At 44.6% G+C, this 22,947-nt stretch overlaps 1 protein-coding gene across 1 annotated transcript in view; it reads left to right on the top strand.

Annotated features, from left to right (window-relative positions):
- Positions 1 to 22,947, top strand: part of SEC24A (SEC24 homolog A, COPII component) — a 619,052-nt gene that overhangs the window by 23,786 nt on the left and 572,319 nt on the right. The window contains exon 2 of the mRNA XM_078653273.1: positions 17,509 to 18,036. Within this exon, the coding sequence (XP_078509399.1) occupies positions 17,509 to 18,036 (528 nt within the window). The remainder of the gene's footprint in view (positions 1 to 17,508; positions 18,037 to 22,947) is intronic.

The following is a 22,947-nucleotide window of genomic DNA, read 5'->3' as shown; positions in this document are numbered from 1 at the left end:
CTTGTTTCCAAGAGCTTTCAAATTGGAGTCAACCATGCACGACGTGGAGCTTTGTACCCGGTGCATTTGAACAATACATGGGCCAGTGACTCTTTTCCAATCCGGACCACCGGGCACAAATCGTTTCTAGGTGTTTACCATTTGCTTGTAAACACTCTTAGTGGGAGGGTACCCACCCTGAACTGGAAATATAATTTCCACTCAAAAGGTTTTGTGATAAAGTCCCAATATTGCTCTAGCCCCGATGTAGGTTTACAATTCCGAAAAAGCCCTGTAAGGGAAGAGGACTCACAACTTCTCACAATGTTGGACTGGGCCATTTCCCAATATTTGGCCTTCAAGACCTTTTTTTGCAGTAAAAGGTGTGTTCTTAGGATCATCCCACAGAGCGCTCATGCCCATAAATGTTAGGGTTGCTCTAAGTTGTCTTAGCCATTTTATTTGGTGCAGTGTATCCACCCTTATTACGTCTAGACAGACAGCCGCGTACTCTGCAAGCTCTGGGGTAGACCAGAGTCTACGCCAATACAAGAGTGGACGTAGTTTAGCAATTTCTGCAATTGGCTTTCTCCCAAGGTCATTCAATAATGGTCGTGTCGGGGTACTCTGGGGCAAGCTCGTTATGTTTCTAAGGAACTTATTTTTTGAGATAGTAAGTTTAGATAAGTTCACGTGCCCCCAGAGTTCTGCACCATATAAGGCAGAACTGATGACTTTCATATTGTAAATCTCCATAGCAGGGCTAATTATCTTTTTGAAAGAAGTGTTATATTCTTTTTGTAGCACCCCAGCCAGCTGACGATGTTTTAGGAAAGCTATATCGACCTGATGTGACCAGTTTAACCCCTCCTGAATGTTGACCCCTAAATATGTAAACTCCTTGACCTGGTCTAGCACGGCGTTGTTCAGCATAATGCCCCCCTTAAAGGCCCGGTGTGGATTAAAGGCCATCAATTATGTTTTGGACACATTGACCTTCATTCCTTGACTAGCACAGAACTTTTCGAAGATTGTTAGTGCCCTCTATAGGCCACTCGGTGTTTTGGAAAGGACCAATGTGTCATCCGCAAACAATAATATGGGGACTTTTTCGCATGCTAATATAGGTGCATCTGTGGGGGTTAACCTCCTACAGTTCGCTATCCCATTGATGTACAAGGAGAACAGGGTCGGGGCCAGTACACATCCCTGCCGGACTCCCTTCTCTATTGGAAAAAATTCTGTAACTTCGCCCTGCTTTCCCCATCAAATCTTAGCCTTATTGTCTTCATGTAGCCTGGTGATAAGTGTCAACAAGTCAAGTGGTAGCCCCATTTCTTGAAGTGACTGCCGTTTGGCACGCGGTACGAGTTCAAATGCTGACCTAAGATCAACAAACTGCGTGCAAACTACCCTTCCCCAAGTGCACTGTTTTCCAGCACAACAAAATAGACCTAAACACTTGGTCAATTGTGCTGGTAAGAGCACGAAACCCTGATTGAAAAGGCGATAAGTTGCTACAATCGTCTATCCAATCTTGCAGTCTATTGAGCGCCAATCTACCCATCACCTTTTGTAAAGAATCAATAAGACTGATTGGCCTATAGTTCCCTGGGCATGATTTGTCCCCCTTCTTACAAACAGGAATAATCGCTGCCCATTTCCAGGATTCTGGGACCGGCGCGCCCTGAGCAATAGCATTTGACAATAAGTGAATGTAATTGGTCCATCTCACTTTATCGTAGATGAATATATCCCCATGTATTTCAGCTTAACTCGGGGCCTTCTCAGCCATAATTGATTTCAGAGCCACTTCAACATCTGCCTTACTGAAGGCCTCCTCTGAAAAAAATTCTTGGCAATACTGCCCTCTATTTCATGCTCAATTGCTGCGTATTGGGGTTTGAAATGGTTTACCCACTCCATTTGTGAGACATGATTTTGGGGCCGGGCGGCCTGCCCACCTCTATCCCATTTGTGAACATTCCAGAACTGCCGGGGATTCCTGCTAACACAAGCCTCCCTCAGCTCGTCCCAACTCTTACTGTCCCATTGCGCAGGCGCTAGACTAGAAACTCCTGAGGCGGAAGCCGGGAGCTGTGTTTTATAAAATTTGCACTGTTTTGTCGCTCATGCACCTACTTTTAAAATTGGACACGTTCAAATCCCTACATCTCTAATCGCCGGATTTTACTCACCACCACTCAGCTGACTGAGGCGCTGAGCGCTGCACGACCCTAGAGGCAGCCAGTGGAGCGAGCGGCCATCTTGGGGGTCACGAAGGGTGGTGCTCCAGTCTTTTTTGCGCACAGCGCACCACATAAAAGAAGGTGGTAATGCGCACGCGCAGCGGGCGTGCCGAAGGCGCTCCAAAGTCAAGCCTGTCATCACCCGTCCACGCCCAACCGAGTCCAGAGGCCACGGACCCTGCCCAAATCAAGGTAAAGTCCATACATCCAACGCGCATATCATATTCTGCTGACAAACTGCACAATATCAGAGCCTACGAACTAGCCAAACGCCGAGTAGTCACATGCTGTACAAAGAAGTTCCCCAGCATACTGGAAGGCCCTGTAGCTTGCAGACACTGCCTTTTTCAAAGAGACCTGATAGTAGCAAACACTTTGTCACCTAGGCTCTCGGCAGACCGAAATGCAGCGGGCCTAAATAGCATATTATGCAATGTGTGCTCCTTAGCAAAACACCCTTTTGAAATATGGGATCTGATCCCCTCCCATTCCCCTGAAATATGTTTTCTCACGGAAACTTGGCTGAACCCCTCGAATCATCCCTTTATTAATCTGGCCATCCCAGAGGACTACAAATTCCAACACTTGGACCGTGAAGGCAAAAGAGGAGGAGGAATAGCCATAGCTTTCAAGAACCATCTCACTGTGAATTGGATATCCACCTCAAAGAATGACGGTTTAGAAATAGGAATTTTTAAGGTCACCACATCCCCACTGATAGCTGGAACGGAGCTCTAGTATATCGTCCTCCAGGCCCAAGAGTTGACTTCACGGACAAACTCATAGACTATATAGCCATCCATGCACTTGCATCTAGTAAATTTCTTCTGTTGGGAGACTTTAATTTCCATGGTGAAATACACACAACCCATGAGGTAAATAAACTCCTTACTGGCCTAGAGCAAATTGGACTAACCCAAAGAGTTAAAGGCCCAACTCACCGGGCGGGCCATACATTAGATCTAATTTTTTCCAACATAGACAACTTGATCTGTAATACTCCGGTGCTTGGACGGATCATTCCATAATAAAGTTCTCCATATTACATCCTTGCTCAAAGAACTTACTCCAGACTGCAGGGCGTAAACAAGTGGCACACAGATCATGGCGAAACCTTTTCCTAGATGCCTTTGAGGTGTTCTATATGGAATTAGAAAAGAATGACTTGGAAGTCTCCACAATGTTGGACACCTTTAACAAGGCCTTTGTGAAAGCACTGGACTTTGTAATCCCAATAAAAATTGCAGAAGCCCTACCCAAAGGCGGCTATCAGCACCTTGGTATTCTGCAGAGCTGAGGTTGGAAAAATCCATCTGCAAGAAACTAGAGAGACTCTGGCGACGAGTAATGACCCCCAGAATAGACAACGATACAAACAAGCATTGTCTAGTTACCATCTTAGTCTAAAGTCAGCTAGACACTCCTCAAAAGCTCTCTTTGACATAGTAAGGGATTTTGTAACCCCTCAAGTCTGCAAACAATTTCCTGTGGAAACTCAAGAACTCTGTAACTCCTTAGCAGTCTACTTTCAGGAAAAAATAGCCAATATCTATTCTATTTCTATTTCTATTTAGGGAGTTTTGTAAAGCGCATGGTGACGCAACAACGGCGTGTCCCCGCGCTAAGGAGCTACTTTCATTACTGGACCCTATAGAAACGGCGCATCAACTAAGCAAATAGAGCAGTTTTGAGCTTAGCTCTAAAGATTGATTCAGATGGCTCAAGTCGAAGCGCCATAGGCAGCTTGTTCCATCTAGCGGCTGCAAGGCATCTGAAAGATCTTCCCCCCATCCGCGCTCTGGACACCTTAGGAACCGCCAGGAGTCCAGAACCGGAAGATCTCAGGGAGCGGGGAGGCTCATAAGGTGTCAAAAGTTCTTGTAAAGGGAGAGGGGATCTCCCATTGATGATCCGATGGCATGTGCAAAGTGCTTTAAATTCTACCCTGCTTCTGACTGGGAGCCAGTGCAGAGAACGGAGAGCCGCTGCAGAAGCAGCTCTTCTGGGTAGTCTGAGCACCAGTCGGGCAGCGGCGTTCTGTAGGACCTGTAAGCGGTTAAGATTCTTCTCCAGGGTGCCCAAATAGAGAAGGTTGCCATAGTCCATCCTTGATGTGACTAGTGCATGTACCAAGGTCTGTCGGGCTTGCACAGGCAAGAACTTCAGCGTCTTCCTAAGGCTTTTAAGAATCCCAAAGCATAGTCCGACCACCTGGTTGATCTGAGGGCTAAAGGTGAGGGCTGCATCAAACCAGATGCCCAGATTCCTCGCTTTTTGGCACGGAATGGGTGTTGGGCCCAGGGAGGATGGCCACCATGCCGACGTCCACGCAGACTGGCAGCCCCCCACGACCAGCACCTCGGTCTTGCCCCCGTTGAGCTTGAGGCAATTGGCGGACATCCAGGCAGCAAGGTCTTGCATGCATGCTCTGAAGGTGTCCGCCGAAAGACCGGGTGCACGCGATAGGGAGATAACCAGCTGCGTGTCGTCGGCATACGACACCAAGCTGAGGCCGTGACTCTCTACTAAGGTGGCAATCGGAGCGACATAAAGATTGAAAAGTGTTGGACTCAGGGAGGAGCCCTGCGGCACCCCCTGGTCCAAAGAAATTCGCTCCGAGTAGTAGTCACCCTGCCTCACTTGGAAACCTCGGCCAGTGAGAAATGAATAAATCCACTTCAACGCCGCTCCTTTCACCCCGATCTTGTCCAGACACTGTAGCAAGATGGAGTGTGCTACAGTGTCGAACGCAGCGCTAAGGTCTAATAGAATTAGCGCCATTGTTTGTCCCTCGTCAGCACCCTGCCTGAGGGCTTCGGTGGCCCTCAGAAGGGCGGACTCGGTCGAATGACGGGGCCGAAACCCAAATTGGGTAGGATGAAGATGGTTGCCTTCCTCCATGTATGCCATTAGCTGTTTATTTGCCACCTTCTCCGCTACTTTGGAGAGATAGGGCAGCAAGGAGATGGGGCGTAGATTGTCCAAGTTCTCGAAACTAATATTGGGCTTCTTACGGAGGGGGAGCACCACCGCCTGTTTCCAATCATCAGGTATTGAACTGGACCGGAAGGAAACATCCAGCACATGCCTGATGTAGGGTTCCAGGGTCTCCAGACTGTCACTCAATCTTTTAGGGGGTGCGGGATCTCGAGGGGAGCCTGATTTAACAGACTTACAGATTTTAATTAGCTCTTCCGGTAAAGGGGTGATAAAGTTAAGCAGCCGATTACGGTCATCTTCCTCTACTGCTAAGTCTATTGGCTCTTCCGCTGCACAGGGTATTTCGGGGAAGGCGGCGTAGATTTTCGACACTTTGTCTCCGAAATAAGTAGCGATGCGGTTGCATGCTGCTACTGAGTGATCTTTATCTAGACTTGCAGTTTTGGGGGTGGCTAGAGACTTATATATGCTAAACAGTTCCTTAGCAGAATTCTCTGCCCTCTGGATTCTGTCTGCATAGTATGTGGCCTTTTCAATACGGATTCTGTTATGATAGAAGCGTCTCTTGATAAGGTAGACTTCTTTCATCGAACCCTCATATGCCACTCTCCATTGTCTCTCTGCCCGCTTGCAGTCCCTTTTGGCGAGACGCAATGCCTCGCTGAACCAGGGAGCAGTTATCTGTCTGCGGGCACCTTTATTAAGCCGACTCAATGGGGCTGTACAGTCCAGAGCGGCTATAATACGATCATTAAGCAACTTGTTTGCTGATGTCACATCCTTACCTCCTGGAGGTCCTTCCGCAATGAGAGCCCTATTAAACTCTAGCAAGGAAAATGTTGCCCACCTTCGACAAGGGTAATTGAGAGGGGCGGAAGCATGAGCCTTATATTTAGGCAGGTGAATGACAAACGGGACAAGGAAGTGATCTGTCCAGGGCAGGGGCTCTGGAGGTGCCGCCAGGACATCCCCCCAGTTAGCAAATATAGGATCTAACAAATGCCCACGGTTATGTGTGGGGAGTTGACCCTTAAGCTCTAGCTGTAAAGTATTCAATTCCTCACAGAGCTCCATCGCTCCTTTATCAAGTGGATCTTCTAGATGTGTGTTTAAGTCACCTAGCAGCAAAAAGTTATCACTTCTTAACGCTGTTTCAGTGATACACTCTAGCAGATTGCCTTTAAATCTGGACATAGGCCCTGGTTGGCGGTAAACTAACACGCCTTTTAGAGTTGTATTACCATCAATTGTTATGGTGAAAAAGCCCGCCTCACAACTTGGCAGACAGATTGATTCAAGTTTGCAGGCCCAATGTTTTTTATAGGCAATCGCAATTCCACCTCCTCTGCCTTTCGATCTATCCAGGCGGACCATCTGATAGTTCTCAGGTAGGGCCTGTATAATGTCAGGGTCACAGGTGGAATCAAGCCATGTTTCTGTAATGAACATTAAGTCAAAGTTTTTATCAGTAAGAAGTTCATGTACATCATATTTATGACAGCTCAATGATCTCACGTTAATGAGGCCACAGGACAAGGAGAAGTTATTAGTCTTACTATCTGCTTTCCCTGTGTGGAAGCGGAAGTGACAGTGACGGCACCCATCGTCCAACCCCACTCTCATACTGTGGAGTCCTGGAGTGCACACATTAAACGAGTAACTTACAAGTTCATTCCTGCTCCAAGTGAATCTGCTAGTCGGGGCAGGGGTTCGGGCCCTGGGCCGTGTCCGGTCGCGGACGGGCGCAGACGGGCTTGGCTTAGGCGCGGCTTCGGCGCGCATCCGGCGCGCCCGCTGCGCCAGCCCGCTGCGCCGTCTGGCCGGAATACACATTATATAGGGTGTTAGGAGGGTGGGAGGGCGGCGCGACTAGAGCGCACCCCCAGCCCTACCTAAGATGGCGCCCGCCGGCGCTAGCAACAGTTCCAATAAAACGACTGGGCGAGGCAGGGAGGGTACAGTACAGCGTGTGAGCAGGTGTCAGTGTGCCTAACGAATTCCCCAATTAAAACAAAGTATTTAGAGCCCCCAGGTACAGATGCTAAAAAACGCTATTTTTCAATCTTTAAAATACAATTTCCTCCGTTAAATGTGCCAACATGAAAGTCCAGCTAAAAGTGCTCGCAGCCCTAGTGTCTCTCGCTAGGGAGAGCTCAAAGAAGGCAGCGAGAGTGCTGAGGAGCAGCCCTAAGTAACCTGGGAGGGCGGGAGGGCGGCGCGACTAGAGCGCACCCCCAGCCCTACCTAAGATGGCGCCCGCCGGCGCTAGCAACAGTTCCAATAAAACGACTGGGCGAGGCAGGGAGGGTACAGTACAGCGTGTGAGCAGGTGTCAGTGTGCCTAACGAATTCCCCAATTAAAACAAAGTATTTAGAGCCCCCAGGTACAGATGCTAAAAAACGCTATTTTTCAATCTTTAAAATACAATTTCCTCCGTTAAATGTGCCAACATGAAAGTCCAGCTAAAAGTGCTCGCAGCCCTAGTGTCTCTCGCTAGGGAGAGCTCAAAGAAGGCAGCGAGAGTGCTGAGGAGCAGCCCTAAGTAACCTGGGAGGGCGGGAGGGCGGCGCGACTAGAGCGCACCCCCAGCCCTACCTAAGATGGCGCCCGCCGGCGCTAGCAACAGTTCCAATAAAACGACTGGGCGAGGCAGGGAGGGTACAGTACAGCGTGTGAGCAGGTGTCAGTGTGCCTAACGAATTCCCCAATTAAAACAAAGTATTTAGAGCCCCCAGGTACAGATGCTAAAAAACGCTATTTTTCAATCTTTAAAATACAATTTCCTCCGTTAAATGTGCCAACATGAAAGTCCAGCTAAAAGTGCTCGCAGCCCTAGTGTCTCTCGCTAGGGAGAGCTCAAAGAAGGCAGCGAGAGTGCTGAGGAGCAGCCCTAAGTAACCTGGGAGGGCGGGAGGGCGGCGCGACTAGAGCGCACCCCCAGCCCTACCTAAGATGGCGCCCGCCGGCGCTAGCAACAGTTCCAATAAAACGACTGGGCGAGGCAGGGAGGGTACAGTACAGCGTGTGAGCAGGTGTCAGTGTGCCTAACGAATTCCCCAATTAAAACAAAGTATTTAGAGCCCCCAGGTACAGATGCTAAAAAACGCTATTTTTCAATCTTTAAAATACAATTTCCTCCGTTAAATGTGCCAACATGAAAGTCCAGCTAAAAGTGCTCGCAGCCCTAGTGTCTCTCGCTAGGGAGAGCTCAAATTTTTTATTATTTTTTATCAACCACCACGCTGAATCCGGAATCTCTAGGCTACTCCGAAGGTCCAGCAAAGCGGGTAGATTGCACCCTTGATTGCTTTGAACCTATCTCGCTGGAAGAGGTATCTAAGGCGCTGTCCACTGCCAAATCAGGCTCACCCAAAGACCTCTGCCCTCCCAAAATTATGGCCCTACTAGCCACCAGCTGTGCTCCAGCCATCCAAAAAATTTTCAACCAGTCTATACAATCAGGTACTATACCTACAATTTGGAAGGAAGCGTTCGTACTCCCAATACTGAAAAAGCCCTCCACAAATCCTCAAGATCTTGGCAACTACCGCCCAATTTCCCTGCTCCCATTACTGGCTAAATAGCTTGAAAGTATTCTCATCAGGCAACTAAGGAGTTATCTGGAAACCAATCTAATCTTGGACCCTTCACAATCGGGCTTTCACCCGGGTTTCAGCACGGAGACAGCCATATTAGCCGTGACTGACTCCCTTAGGCTGACTATAGATGCAGGTGGATCAGCTATCTTAATCCTACTAGACCTCTCCGCGGCATTCGATACCATCTCACACAAAGCTCGCGGAGAGGCTAGCCTCCTGTGGTATTCAAGGAGTAGCCCTGAAATGGCTACAGAACTTTATGTCCGACAGAACCCAAACACTCATCCTGGGTAAAATGCCTCTGGACAAGGGTGTACCTCAGGGCTCCTGCCTGAGCCCAACCCTTTTTAACATATATATGGCTCCTCTAGCAAAAGTAGTAGAACATCTGGGTTTCGAAACGATTTCCTACGCTGACAACACCCAGCTTTTGTTCACCATCGGTCCTAATTCAGAAGCTGACAAAGTACGTTACTCCATGGGCATATTGGCAATTTCTAACTGGATGACTGATAACTGTCTCCAGTTGAACCCTGGGAAAACGGAAGTCCTGCTGCTGGACGAAAGCTTTCGCGGTCTGGTCTAACGAATGGTGGCCTTCACAGTTGGGTAGAGCCCCTGTACCTAAACAAAGTGTCAAAAATCTTGGATTAAAATTGGACCAATCGCTAACGATGAGGGATCACATAGGAGCCACGGCGAGGTCTTGCTATTATAGCCTTCGACTACTTCGTAAAATCCTCCCATACATGCCTACTAATCACTGCAGAACCTTGGTTCAAGCAATGGTGATCAGTCGCTTAGACTATGGCAATGCCCTGCTGGTGGAAGTGGGTGAGACCCTGCTAAATAAATTACAGGTTATTTAGAATACAGCTGCCAGAATTATCTTAAATATGCCAGCTGACATTCTAGATTATACCATTCCTATATTTTGGGAGTTACTTCCTTTTTTGATTTACCCCTTTTAATAAAATGCGTGAGCAATAGACCAAAGAATTCATTATGTATGCAAGTCGATTGCTTTAAATCTAACTGGTTAGTTACGCAGGCCTGTAAGTCGCAAATGGCCTAATCTAACTCTTTGTTAATGCTAGTAAGTAATAGCGTTAATTCTTTTACCTTAACCCACTTTGATCGCCTCAGATCGTTCGATGGAACAATGTCGGCGGTGATATAACTATCCAGCATAACATGAGGGATTTTAAGATGTGAAAGGCCCAAGTCCACACATAAATGGTATGATCACGTTCTAGTCTAGCCTGAATCCTCATGTCCTTCACTATATGCCAAAGTGTTAGTGCCCCCATTTTGTCAGACTCTTTGTGGCCATTAACAGCCCGTAATCCCGTTTCCAAACATGTAGAATTAATTTGAATCACAGCGTCTGACCCTCTTTCTATTGGCACTAACTCCAGCTTTGGTATACCCCACTTTAGATCTTCCTCATCAAACAGGTTACACTCCTGACTCAGCAGTGTCTCAAACATCTCATTAAAACCCCCCCTGCGACGATATTGTATGCGTCTGTCTGGCTACCCTCGAGAAGGTCATCAAGAGCAGCTAAAATTACTGACTTTTTTACCCTGGAGCCTCGCACATAAATATGATATATTTGCGTAATCCCGCTAGTACCACTAGACAGACTAATGGCCTGGATAGCTTGACTATGGTTGGGGAGAACGTGGATATTTAGCCCTAAATCTTACTATACCCAAATTGTTAGGCCCCCTGATGGTCTCCCTTTAGGGCCTTTAACGGCTGGCATGTAAAAGTTTAGATACCCTATGCAATAGAGGGGGGGGGGGGGGGAGGCTTCTGCCCAAGTCTCTTGAAACAGACAAATCTCAAACTCCTCAATGAAAGAACTCCATTCTGGGGAGCCCGTCTTGGAACTTAATCCTGCAATGTTCCATGACAATAGTGTATTCAAGACTGGTAATGTACTAACAGCCCTATGGCTGCAAAAGGCGTGTGGGCTTGGGCTGACCTCCTGTTATAATTCAGCTTTCTGTTCATGTGGCAAGAAGCCCTCATTTACTCATTTACAGTTTTTAGGAATGTGAGAACCCTTGTGAAAACTTGTAGCAATGAATATTGAGCCATTTTCACTCAACAGATTCTCATTGTTTTTCTCTTTTTTGTTTAGCCGAGAGGTGGTCCTTCCGTTTCGACAATCTTTGTTACATGGTTGCTACTTAATAGTAGAATTATTGGAGGTAGTGGTGTAGATGTGGCCCAAAAGTGTGTTCTTGATGGTGAAATATGTGCGATTTAGACCAAAGCTAGGGCACTCATTGCCAGAATGAAATTTCAAGTCTTTGAAGAGACGATATCGAGAAGCCTCTGGGCAGACTCAAGGTATAGTGGATTCAAGCAGGGAGTAGGGTAGGTGGGAATAGGGAATGTGATAGCAAAAGAACATTTAGGTGTAAGTTGTGCAGGTTTATTAGGTGCAGTCATGGTGGTGGACTTTGAGAGGTGGTGATAAGTTGTAGAAGTGGCTAGTGGGGAAGGAGACTTGGTGAGGATATTGAAAAGAGAAGTGATGTGAGGAACCGGTGATCGTGAGAGGTGCTTGAGGGCCAAGGGGAGAAGATGTAAGGGTTCGAAGGGTTGTTTTCAGGGTGCTGTTCATGTTATTCCTTAGGAGTCTGGTTAGATTTTAGGGGTAGAGTATTGATCTGCATGCAAAGATATACTCTGGTCTTAGGTGCCAGAGAGGGGTCTATCATCAGTGTTATTACTTGGTGCATTTGTTGTATTGAGAAGTGAACCTGAAGTGGTATTTTCATTTTGCATTCCATTCATGGGAGTGGGGTATTTAATGAATTTTCTGTTGTACTAGGTCAATATTGCCGATCTGTCTTGAGTGAGGTTGAGGCTGATATTGTGACCAACTGCTTGCCCGTAAGAATTTGGGAGTTTTTAGTTTGCAATTGGGTTGCATTTCAACACATTACCCTGCCGAGTCACGGAAGTACTTTGGCTGATGGATCACACACTAGTTTGTAGGTTTGATCTTGATCGAAAAAATAGGTTTGTAGTTTACGCTATGTGAAGGAGTGTATTGGTGTTGCGCATGACCATAATTGTGCTGTTATACGATTTGTCGCTGTGTCTGGATGTGAAGTGGAACGAGAGGAGTAAGACAGGGCACATTAACTTTTAACATAATGTCATGTCTTTCTGGAAGGGTGTGGGTTGCAAATGTGGCCTTTTTCTTTATCCCTTTACTTGCCTACCTTTAGGATTGTTTATTACTTATTAGTAGGAAGTCTTAATCTGGAGCTGCATTAGGGCCAGTTAACATGCATTAGAGAAAAGGTGTTTGTTGTTGGTTCCAGCGTATCCGGACAGAGTTCTATTTGTCTCATGTACTATCAAGAGTTAACAGCGTACTTTTGCTGATGTTAATTTCTCCACCAACCCTGACGCCATTAAATGCTGTTGCAGCGCTCTGTAATGCTGTTCGAGTTTCTGTAGCTGGGTAAGACTGGGGCGCAGCCACCAGAATTAAAATGTATCTACAGACTGTTAAGAAACTATGAAAATATTCTTAAGCCAACTGTATTTTAGGGCTGAAAAGTCTTGAGACAGTCTTAAAATCCAAGGCAACCCCCATCTAAAACATCATTTTATTTACTGCTTTATGACGGGTCTTAAGCCATGGTTATTAATTAATTATTAAATGTTCTTTAGCTACGATGCCCCTGGGCCTGTGGGATTTCTGCCTCCGCCTTCTACTTGGAAATTTAAGAAAAAACATCCATCTCACAACCCTTAACGAAGAGAAATTATACATTTAAAGACTATTTGTTACACAGCTCTCCAAAGTAAACGTCTTTGTCACCCAGGCACAGATCATTTGTATCGGAAATACAAACTCTTATGAAAGTAGTGATGTATAAAAAAACACCTTTTTTGGTCTCGCCTGTCAATGCGCATGCACATTGAGCTTGCGAGACTATGGGGGCTTAAACAGACTTTAACCAACTTGCAAGGAATCGATGGCGATTCCTTGCAGTGCCCGTGAAATTCAAGCTCAATGCGCATGCGCATTGACATTAAAAGCGCGTGCACATGCCCCCAGCCGCCTGCCTTGCATGTCTTTTCCCTCAGCCGCACTCCTCCCACACCCCCGCTCCGCCCCCTCCCCTGCCTGCCGTGTCGCATTTCTTCAGGGCACCTCCCCTCATCAGTTCCCCAGCAGCATCTGTTCCCCAGCCTGCCGAGAGCAGCTCTTCCTGCTCCGCCCTCTCCCCACTCTCTCTCCCCTCACGACGCTCCTCCCGCTCCGCCCCCTCCCCACTCTCTCTCCCAGCACACCTCCCCCTCCAGCATATTTCGTTGTACTGGGTAAAAAACTGTTCTTGAATCTCACCTTCTGCAAAAGATTCATCATGTGTGTACACAAATGGGTTTGTCGTTTTCCGCTAAAAGGATACTTTAATATCTGTACCCGTACATACTGCGCTTATGGTGAAAGTATATTCTCTAGCTAGATGTAGATTGCCAGTTTGCGAGAGCAGCTCTTCCTGCTCCGCCCTCTCCCCACTCTCTCTCCCCTCACGACGCTCCTCCCGCTTCGCCCCCCCCCCACTCTCTCTCCCAGCACACCTCCCCCTCCAGCATATTTCGTTGTACTGGGTAAAAAACTGTTCTTGAATCTCACCTTCTGCAAAAGATGCATCATGTGTGTACACAAATGGGTTTGTCGTTTTCAGCTAAAAGGATACTTTAACATCTGTACCCGTACATACTGCGCTTATGGTGAAAGTATATTCTCTAGCTAGATGTAGATTGCCAGTTTGCAATGCATGCATGAATTTGAATGTAGTCTTACAAACTTTAAAGAGCACTGCAACTCGTGTCGCATTTTTTCAGGGCACCTCCCCTCATCAGTTCCCCAGCAGCATCTGTTCCCCAGCCTGCCGAGAGCAGCTCTTCCTGCTCCGCCCTCTCCCCACTCTCTCTCCCCTCACGACGCTCCTCCCGCTCCGCCCCCTCCCCACTCTCTCTCTCCCAGCACACCTCCCCCTCCAGCATATTTCGTTGTACTGGGTAAAAAACTGTTCTTGAATCTCACCTTCTGCAAAAGATGCATCATGTGTGTACACAAATGGGTTTGTCGTTTTCCGCTAAAAGGATACTTTAACATCTGTACCCGTACATACTGCGCTTATGGTGAAAGTATATTCTCTAGCTAGATGTAGATTGCCAGTTTGCAATGCATGCATCAATTTGAATGTAGTCTTACAAACTTTAAAGAGCACTGCAACTTTTCTGGTATACACTCGTCAAGCATGAGCACACTGTTCGGTGCGTAAAATGGCATGGCCCTATAAATAAATTCCCATATAGACATAGGATTCCTGTTCCAAATGCAAAATATAAAACGTTGTCGGTTTAGGATATTAATGTATTTTTAATTCAAAAGCCTTCGCAATTTGCTCACCTACTCAGTACCTGCCAATAGCAATGTCTATTTGAGGTGTAAGATATTGCCATTATTCAGATAAACTTAACTTTGGAAGTTTTACTGTATGCTGCCTTCTTTTTTATGCGGTTTCAACAGCGTACCATATTTATGATGAGAACATTCCAGTGTAATCAGAGTGCCATTCTACTATTGGGAAATTGAGTATCTGAATATAGTCGTGCTAACGTTACTGATCTATTGTGCTTTGCTGCCTTAACTGAACGGCACATATACAACCTGCTGTAATCCTAGTTGGTAATAGAGCGGAATAGAAAAGACAATTAACTGGCCGTGCATTTGTTCTGAGTGGTTGCACTGATGATTCTAATCGTGTGTACATTCTTACATTAGTTATATTCGTAGATCCGTACTTTCCATACTAGATCACTTAACCACATAGTAGACATACCACATCCCTTTCTGCCACACCTTCATGTGCGTAAATCATATGGGTTTGAACCTCCATTGTATTAAAATGTAATCTAATAGGTCTGATTTCTCCTCATAAATATAGGGGCAGCTGGCACTGCTGTGGGCTCAGAATGCTGGCCTTTTCCAAGAGTCTGAGGGTCTAGGTCAGAAGATGTGTGTCCTAAGGTCCAGAGACAAAAATGATGCTGCAACTAGACATATTAGTTTCATGAAGAAGAGTTCGAATGTTATGCTTTTGTATACTCCCTCCTACCTCCTTCAATTCTTAGTCAAATCGCGAACAAGAACGTGGGCCCCTTGTCACGAAGAGTGACTTGTAAACTGCAACTTCATTTTAATCAACTGCCCTGTGTGGAAAGCCAGGCAGGTGGGTGTAGCATCATCCACTACAGGCAGCAACCAGTTATACTTTTATACTCTCTCCCATCCGCCACCTCATCCACCACCGCATCCACCACCACCGCATCCACCACCACCGCATCCACCACCACCACATCCACCACCACCACATCCACCACCACCACATCCACCACCACCACATCCACCACCACCACATCCACCACCACCACATCCACCACCAGCACTTCCACCACCACATCCACCACCACATCCACCACCACATCCACCACCACATCCACCACCACATCCACCATCACCACCACCACCACCACATCCACCACCACCATATCCCCCAGATCCACCACCACCACATCTATATGTGTGTGGCTCTGTGTGTGTGTGTGTGTGTAGGTGCAAATGCAATGTTCTTGGATTTTTGTCACAATAAAATACACTGAACATAATCTTCACAAAAGTTATTTACAAACGTTTAAGCTATTGCCATTATAAATTAAATAAATTATTTAAGTATTAATTATTTACAAAAATTAAAAGCCATTGTTATTTGTAATATCAATACATCTAAGTCACGTAAATACAAAACATGTTGCATTACAAATGCTATAGGTGTCACATTAGCAAAAGTTATAACTATTGGCATTGTAAATGACAAAGCTATTAATTTAGCTATTTTCAAAAACAACACATAAATAAAAAAAAAATCATTTACAAGACCAATAGCTCCAACTTTTCTAATGCGAGACCTATTGCATTTCCAATGCTTGTTTACTTGTCTAGCTAATGATCCCCACAGCTGTCTGACAAAGTTGTATTGTTGTGTTGTAGTGTATAGCAGTCATTCATATAGGGCTTGCTACCATATTCTAGGGACACTGAAGCACTTGACTACATCGGCAGTGAGCTATACCATATGTGGATGGAAGGTTGTTTTGTTTGATTGTTTGTGATCCTATGTGGAAAGTGGAAACTGAGGTGCAGTTATCATTTCTGGCACTCCATGCGCAGCAGTTGGTGAGGAGAGGGAGAGATTTGCTATCATTAGTTTTCAGTATTCTGATAGCATGTATTAGCCAGGGGAACCATAATTTAGCCCTTCTTAGCTTACCTGCATATAGAAAGTAGTTTGCTGGTTGGGTTGTTCCTATCTTTGGTTTGTAAACTGAAGATTGAAATTAAAGCTGGAGGTGTTTTTCCGGGCTCTATCCCAGGGATGTGGGATAATCTAGTTGAGTGCAATAATTCAAGAGGTGACTAAGCATGATACTTGTTAGTACCGGTTTGAAAGTTATGTGATTGTATAAACCTAGCGCACAGTGGAATGTAGAACGGTAAAGGGAGGCTCAATGAACGTAAAAGCCTGCACCTGTTGTGTTTTTCACAGAGTAAATTTGGCGGGCTCAGTGTTTTTTTATCTCGGAGTTGACAGTAATTAGATCCGATAAACATGCATTTAAGCTTTAATTACTAACTGTTATTGATCATAAAATAGCTTGTAGTCACAGAGCGTGTTTTCGCCTTTCACTGGTCTCCCGTCTCACTTTTAATCCCCCGTACCTCCCCTATTGTGTACTTTTCCCCCACTTCAATCCGGATCATATTAGTCCGTTTCTAAAACTAGTGTTTAGTCATTTGTTGGATAACTGTACATGAATCAGCCTCCTTTATTTGTCCATGTGGAAGAATTTGATTCAAAGATCTTTTTCTGTTCCAGATCGCCACTGCCCTTTTATTTGGACTGGCGTTAACCAAGATCTATTGATTTAACTAAATTTTTATGTATAATATTTTCCAGGGACTTCAGCCCATCTTCATTCATTGTTATTTCATTGTGTGAACCACATTTTCTTCCACCCACTACAACATACAGTATTGGGAAGGCAGTCTCTATACACTTTGAGTGACTGTATTCTGCCTTTTCACAAGGACAAATCCACATGCAAAGTAGTGCCAAGGGCTGCCATAACAAAGGGTTATTTTGGTAAATAAAAATATTTTTGCTTTTAGACACTTTAAAAAAAACAACAACATTTTTTAGTTTGGGACCCAGCATCTTTCAGAAAAATAACGTTCTGCAAAACTCATGACAAAACAAAGGAAGCATTGACAAAGCCAAAAGGTTGGCAGCCAACACTAGAACTATTGGCTTTGCCAACGTTTGTTTAAATATGTCTTCCTGTCAAAGGTATTTTTTCTTGTCTTGTCTATAGTCAGCTTGTCTATCTGTTGTCGAAGATCTCGTCTTAAATTTCTACTCTTGCAGTACAAGAAGCCCACTCTCCTATCTCCATCGACAACAATTACTTTGTTATGAAAGTTATGTTGGAATGTAAACTTTTTGGGTTGATTTTAAATAGGCTCAATGTTTAGAATTGGGTAACTTTTTTTAAATGTTTTGGAAATAGGGTTATTTTGTGATTATAAATCGTCTTATTAGTTAATATTAATATGTTTGATTTCTCTTTAAAGGTCCTGTTCAGAATCCATTGATGCATACACCCCAAGTATCTACCGGACAAGGCTACAGTGCTACTTATCCAGGCTCCTACACACATTTGTTACCTGCTAAAGTACCCTCTCATCCATCTTCTGGACATTACATGTATGGTGGCCTTCCAAATGTTTCACAACCTGGGAATTATCAGGGACCTGGTCAGACTCTTAATAGGCCCCCTGTAGGGCCTGCTTCGACAGCACCTTTGCAGAATACAGGCTCTCTTCCCAGAATGCCACCTCCGAACTCTGCGCCAATGCCAGCGCCAAACATTGGTATTGCTCCAGGAGCTCATCCTTCACCCCATTCCAATTGGCAATATGGTGCTCCTCATATGAACTTTCCAGTAGGACCTCAGACAAATCATGTGGCTCATCCTGCAGGAACTGTAGCATCCCAGTCCTCTTTATCGTCATCCTCTGGAAATACCAAACCACCAGCCTCTCATTTGTATGCGACTTCTTCTGGTGGTACGCCCGTACCAAACAGCTACACAAGTCCAGGTAAAGTAGGGTTTATGGTTGCAGCATTTTGTTCATCCAGAATGAGTGATAGACAAACATGTCAAAGAGTACAAAAGTTGCTAGTTGCCAATATATGGTTGCTGTAAATGTTATTTAAAATGGCCATTGTGTACATATTTGTTGACCCCCCCTTTCTTTGACCCTACCATTGTTAATTAAGCAGTACATAGCCACATGGTCTTCCAATGGCCTACTTGCATTTGACTTCCACTTTCCTGTGTCAGGCCTCAATCAGGGAGCGCACTGAGCCCAAATGTTTTGAATGAGGAAGAGTACATTACATGTTTTTAATTCTAATTTTAAATGGGTGTTGTACACGCAGGGCATAACAAAATGTTGCATATAATGCAATGTAATGGTTTCACCAGCTGTAGTTGAGCTAATTATCATTTTAGAATGTTGGTTTCCCTACGTTTGTGTTTTTATTGGTGTATTAGCTTCTATTTTCAAGTGTGGACTGTTGGATAAAATGTAACTACTTTGTGTTCCTTGGTGAGAGTATACACTCTGCTTCATCTGGCATAGAGAATATGTATGGAGAAATGATTTTGTCTGTCATTACTATTTGCTGTTCTCTGTACTCTGAGTGTAGTGGGTAGTTGACTGTTCACTACAAGAGACTGTTACTCGATTCTATTCGGAAGTGTACTGCATTTTTCCATGATGTGAGTTTGAGGTTTGATGTTTTAATGTAGAGTTTACTCCCAATTTATTGAACTTAATTCAGGTGCGGGAATCTAGAAGAAGCAAGTAACTCAAAACGTTCCTTCTGGGAAACTGAATAATTTCTGCAGCAGAATAAGAAAATAAATTGTCTAATGACATACATAAGGACGATTGTCATGTAGCATTAATGACTCGCACATCTCCCATTGATGAATTACATTAATACATTGCACATCTCCCATCCCCACTACTTCTACTACTACAACCACTTTTCTGTCATGTTCTCCGTCAGTAACTATGCATGTGTTTACCAGGGAGTAGTGCTTTGACCACTGTGAACGTAAATCGAGTAGTGTGAGTGTTAAGGACTGTTGACTGCTGTGGGCGCTACATCTTCAAGGACCAAAGATGTTTTCACAGTTAAGGCAACCAATTCCAAATTTGAGGCGGGCATCAAAATGAAGTACCAGACAACAGACCATCCGATTGCTCAACATCCTCGTTGGGCTGTGTTTGTTTTCTTCCTCCTTCTCCATATATGATTGGGCCTACATGGCCCTCTTTCTTTTCTGGATGATTATGTTTCTTTCTTTTTTTAGGCAAGTAGTCTGTCTCCATCTGCAGTTCAACCCTTTCTCCACATCACACGTCAGTTCTCTCTCTTGTTATTTCCCTCACTACTAAAGCTAATGTTATCTCCGTCTCACATTTAACAAATGCACATTTGTAATGTTTCTCTCCCTGGACCTCTGTAGCACTATCTCTCCTTAATTGTCCTCCTTTTCGACTCCTGTCCAGTGTTCATTTGCCTCCCTTTGTAACTGATGTAAAAGCAAACTGTTGCTCCTCTTTCCGTGCCTCTTGTTGATGGCTCTCCTTATTTCCTTCTAGTGGTTTCCTCTACTTTGTTCACCCATTTACCACTGTGGCAATTTCCAGTCTCGCTTGGCCTGATATCACTCGCATCCATTCTTTCCACTGACTGTTTTATGTTTCTTCATACTGATCTGTACAGCTGGAATGCATAACCCACCATTTACGTTTCAAAGTTTGTATGCATCTTCTAAGGTTGCATTATCTCAACAATCGGAAATGTGTGCGTAACATTTCACCTGGCCCTAGCATTGCTTATTTTCTCTTCCCTTCTACTTCCAACACACTCTATGTGGCTACTTTAAAGGGTGTTTATTATTATCTTTTTTAAGTTTGTGTAAAGTAATGCTCTCCAGTGCTGTTTTTCAGCTCCGGACAACACTGCCATCGAAGGAGGAGGTTTTGGGAAGTTTAGAACTTATGCATTTTACCATCTTAGTAACATGTGGGACCTAGTTAAAGTTATTGGCATATAATACTTGCATGCAAAAAACGACCAGGGTTTTGAAAGTTAATGATTAGTTAAATATATTTTACCATTGCGGTAATCGGCTTGGATTTCTTCACTTGCACCTATTGACTGGGCTCCTGCATTATTAGCCATCATAAAATAATGGCAACCATTGAGTTGAAGACACCTTTTTCCTGTTGACTCATGCTAGACTCTTGGTCGATTAAAAACGACCAGCTCAATACAGTCTTCTCACATATCCTCATTGCACGTAACCATTTGAGGCATTCAATGTCTAATTATACAGAATACACGGAATATCCAGTAGTGGGCCGTACTCTACTACTGCAAGCCATTATTACAGTCTTCATTCTTGTAGTTACTGGAGCGAAACATATATACCATGTTACAGTGAACCTCGACCAAATATCCTTACTCTTGATGTTGGTATGTAGTTTGTTTGGTAATCTCTAAAAAGTCACAAATTACATGGAATAACTTTGTTCATTACATGTAGTTCGCCACAGAGGTGCCCCATCTGTGAATACGTTTTCAGTGGACACTAATTAGGAATTTATTGAGCCTTCTGATGGCTTGTGGACTAGTCCTAATACAGTGGCAGGTAGCAATTTATAGCAGCTGTGTAATAATATGCATTTTTTGGGTTAACTAATAACCCAGGATATCCGTTCTAATTCTATGAAATGCTTCCCCATTGTTGAGGACATTGCATCATAACGTTAGCAGCTCTGCACTTGCTTTGAACCATTTTTGTGTGCGCCACTTAAGTTAACAAAACTAATTAAGTTATTGGACCGATCTTCCATTTAATTGTGAGGTTTAGGGAACTGGCCTGGCCAGGGCCATGATAGATGTGCAAGCAAAAGTTCAAAGTAGCCAGGTCTAAAATAAGATGCTCACCAACACTTTCCGGGACACAGTAAACACTGTAGGTTGTAAATTGGTGGTGCTCTTGAGCAAGGGTTGGCTAACACCCAACCCCAAAATTGGGGTTAATCAATACAAAACAAAATGTTCTGAGCTTTCTGATTTCATAAGTGAGTTTAACATCCAATCCAAGGAGTCGAAGGATTTGAATCCGCTTTAATCCGATCCACCATTGTCACAGCATAGCAAAGTATTTCTGTACAACCAGTCAATACAAATTTGAAGCATTATAAAAACAGGGGCCAACATGTGTTTTGCCTGCATGGCAAGGTAGCCTTCGACTTCCCCAGGGCTGTAGACAATAAATAAATCAAAATGTAACTAAAAATGCTCTACCTAGACTCGCCATCGGCCACCAATTCGTGCCAAGTCTTTGGTTTAAGAATGTGAAGTAGCCAAAAATATTAAAATCTGTAAAGCAGTATACATAATTAATATTGTATCAAAGCTTTGTTAAAGACATTAGGGAGACCGTTTTTAGCCAATTACAGTATAGAAGCAAAGGTATAATGGTGTACAGCCATCCGTGCCAATCATGAAATGAACAGTATGCTTGCAAATGGTATAGTGAAATGTGCCTATCTTTGCCCTCTGCTAGTAAAGAGGGTTTCAAAAGAGAGTAGGGAAGATAAAGAAAATTAACCTGATGTAGAGTAAAAAAGAAGTGGTTCCTTATATTTGGCAGTAAGATCCAGGGTTTCAATTCCAAATAAGCAAATAAAAGTAATTGCATACTACTGAAGACTCAACCGAAGTAGCCTTCCATATAAGTCAATACCCATTATCCATGGGTCTCAAAATGCGTGTGACCCAGTCGTATGTAATGACAAAATCTCATTTTCCATAGTTTTTTTTTTTGTTTTAAAAAACATCTTTTTATTTAGCAAACATCGGCATGATAGCATACAACAATTATATTAATGTCCGTACATGCATGACAATAAGAGGCAACACTTTTACATATCACACTCACAGTAGTAAGGACCATTCAAGGAGGAAACCAATCGTCAGGTTCAATACTTTATGGGGAGCACAAATGTCTCCATGATAGGAATTCCACGGCGACCACATGCGGGACAATTTTATGGAACAGCCAGAGCGGCTTACACCGTCTTTTCTCCAAACATACACCAGTCCACACTAGACTCTCATGCCTCCAGAGTGGGGGGGGGGGGGGGGGTTTGAGGGGGTGGGGTGTGTGTGTGTGTCATTGCTCCCCAGGTCTGAGCAATGTTTTGTTTGGCAGGCATGAAACCCAGAGTGGCCCATTGTGTTTGATGGGTAGTTAGGTCGGTTGGTTCCCATATATTTAATAAGCATCTGCGTGCTTCAGGGTAAATGTCAACAGTAAGGACAGCCCTCTTCACTGCGTGTATTTCCCTCCAATATGTTTGGATGAGTGTGCATCCCCATATAGTGTGCAGAAAGGTACCAATCTGGCCACAACGTTTGTGACAGTCCCCTGTATCCGCTCTCCCCATCTGTACTAGCCGAGGGCCAGTCATATATATCCTGTGCAGGATTTTAAACTGAACTAGCCGTAACCGAGCTGGAATGGCCACCACCCGAGGAGATGATATCGCCTCCTGCCACTCCTCATCATCCACTTCCATGCCATCCGCCAACCACTTTTGTCGCAATGCTGAAATGGAATCTTTCATGTTATTTATTAATTTATTATAAATTAGTGAGATGGTTTTATCTGGGATGTGGCCATCCAGTATTCTGTCTTCTAGCGGGGACGATTTGGGAAGGGGTGCGCCCCTTGGGATAAGGGAGTGCAGTGCGTGGCTAACCTGTCTGTAGCGGAAAAACTCTGTATCAGCTAGCTGGAGGGTGGCATAGGGTCTCACCCCTCCCTTCTCCCATATATCTTTAATTTGCAAGATGCCAATCAAGTCCCATTTATCAAACCCCTTTGATGTCCATTTTTCCATTGTTATACTTTATTG

The sequence above is a fragment of the Lissotriton helveticus genome, chromosome 7 (assembly GCF_964261635.1).
Source record: "Lissotriton helveticus chromosome 7, aLisHel1.1, whole genome shotgun sequence".
In the NCBI taxonomy this organism is placed as follows: Eukaryota; Metazoa; Chordata; class Amphibia; order Caudata; family Salamandridae; genus Lissotriton; species Lissotriton helveticus.
Note: the sequence above shows the minus strand (reverse complement) of the source record. Positions and strands in the feature narration are given on the sequence as shown.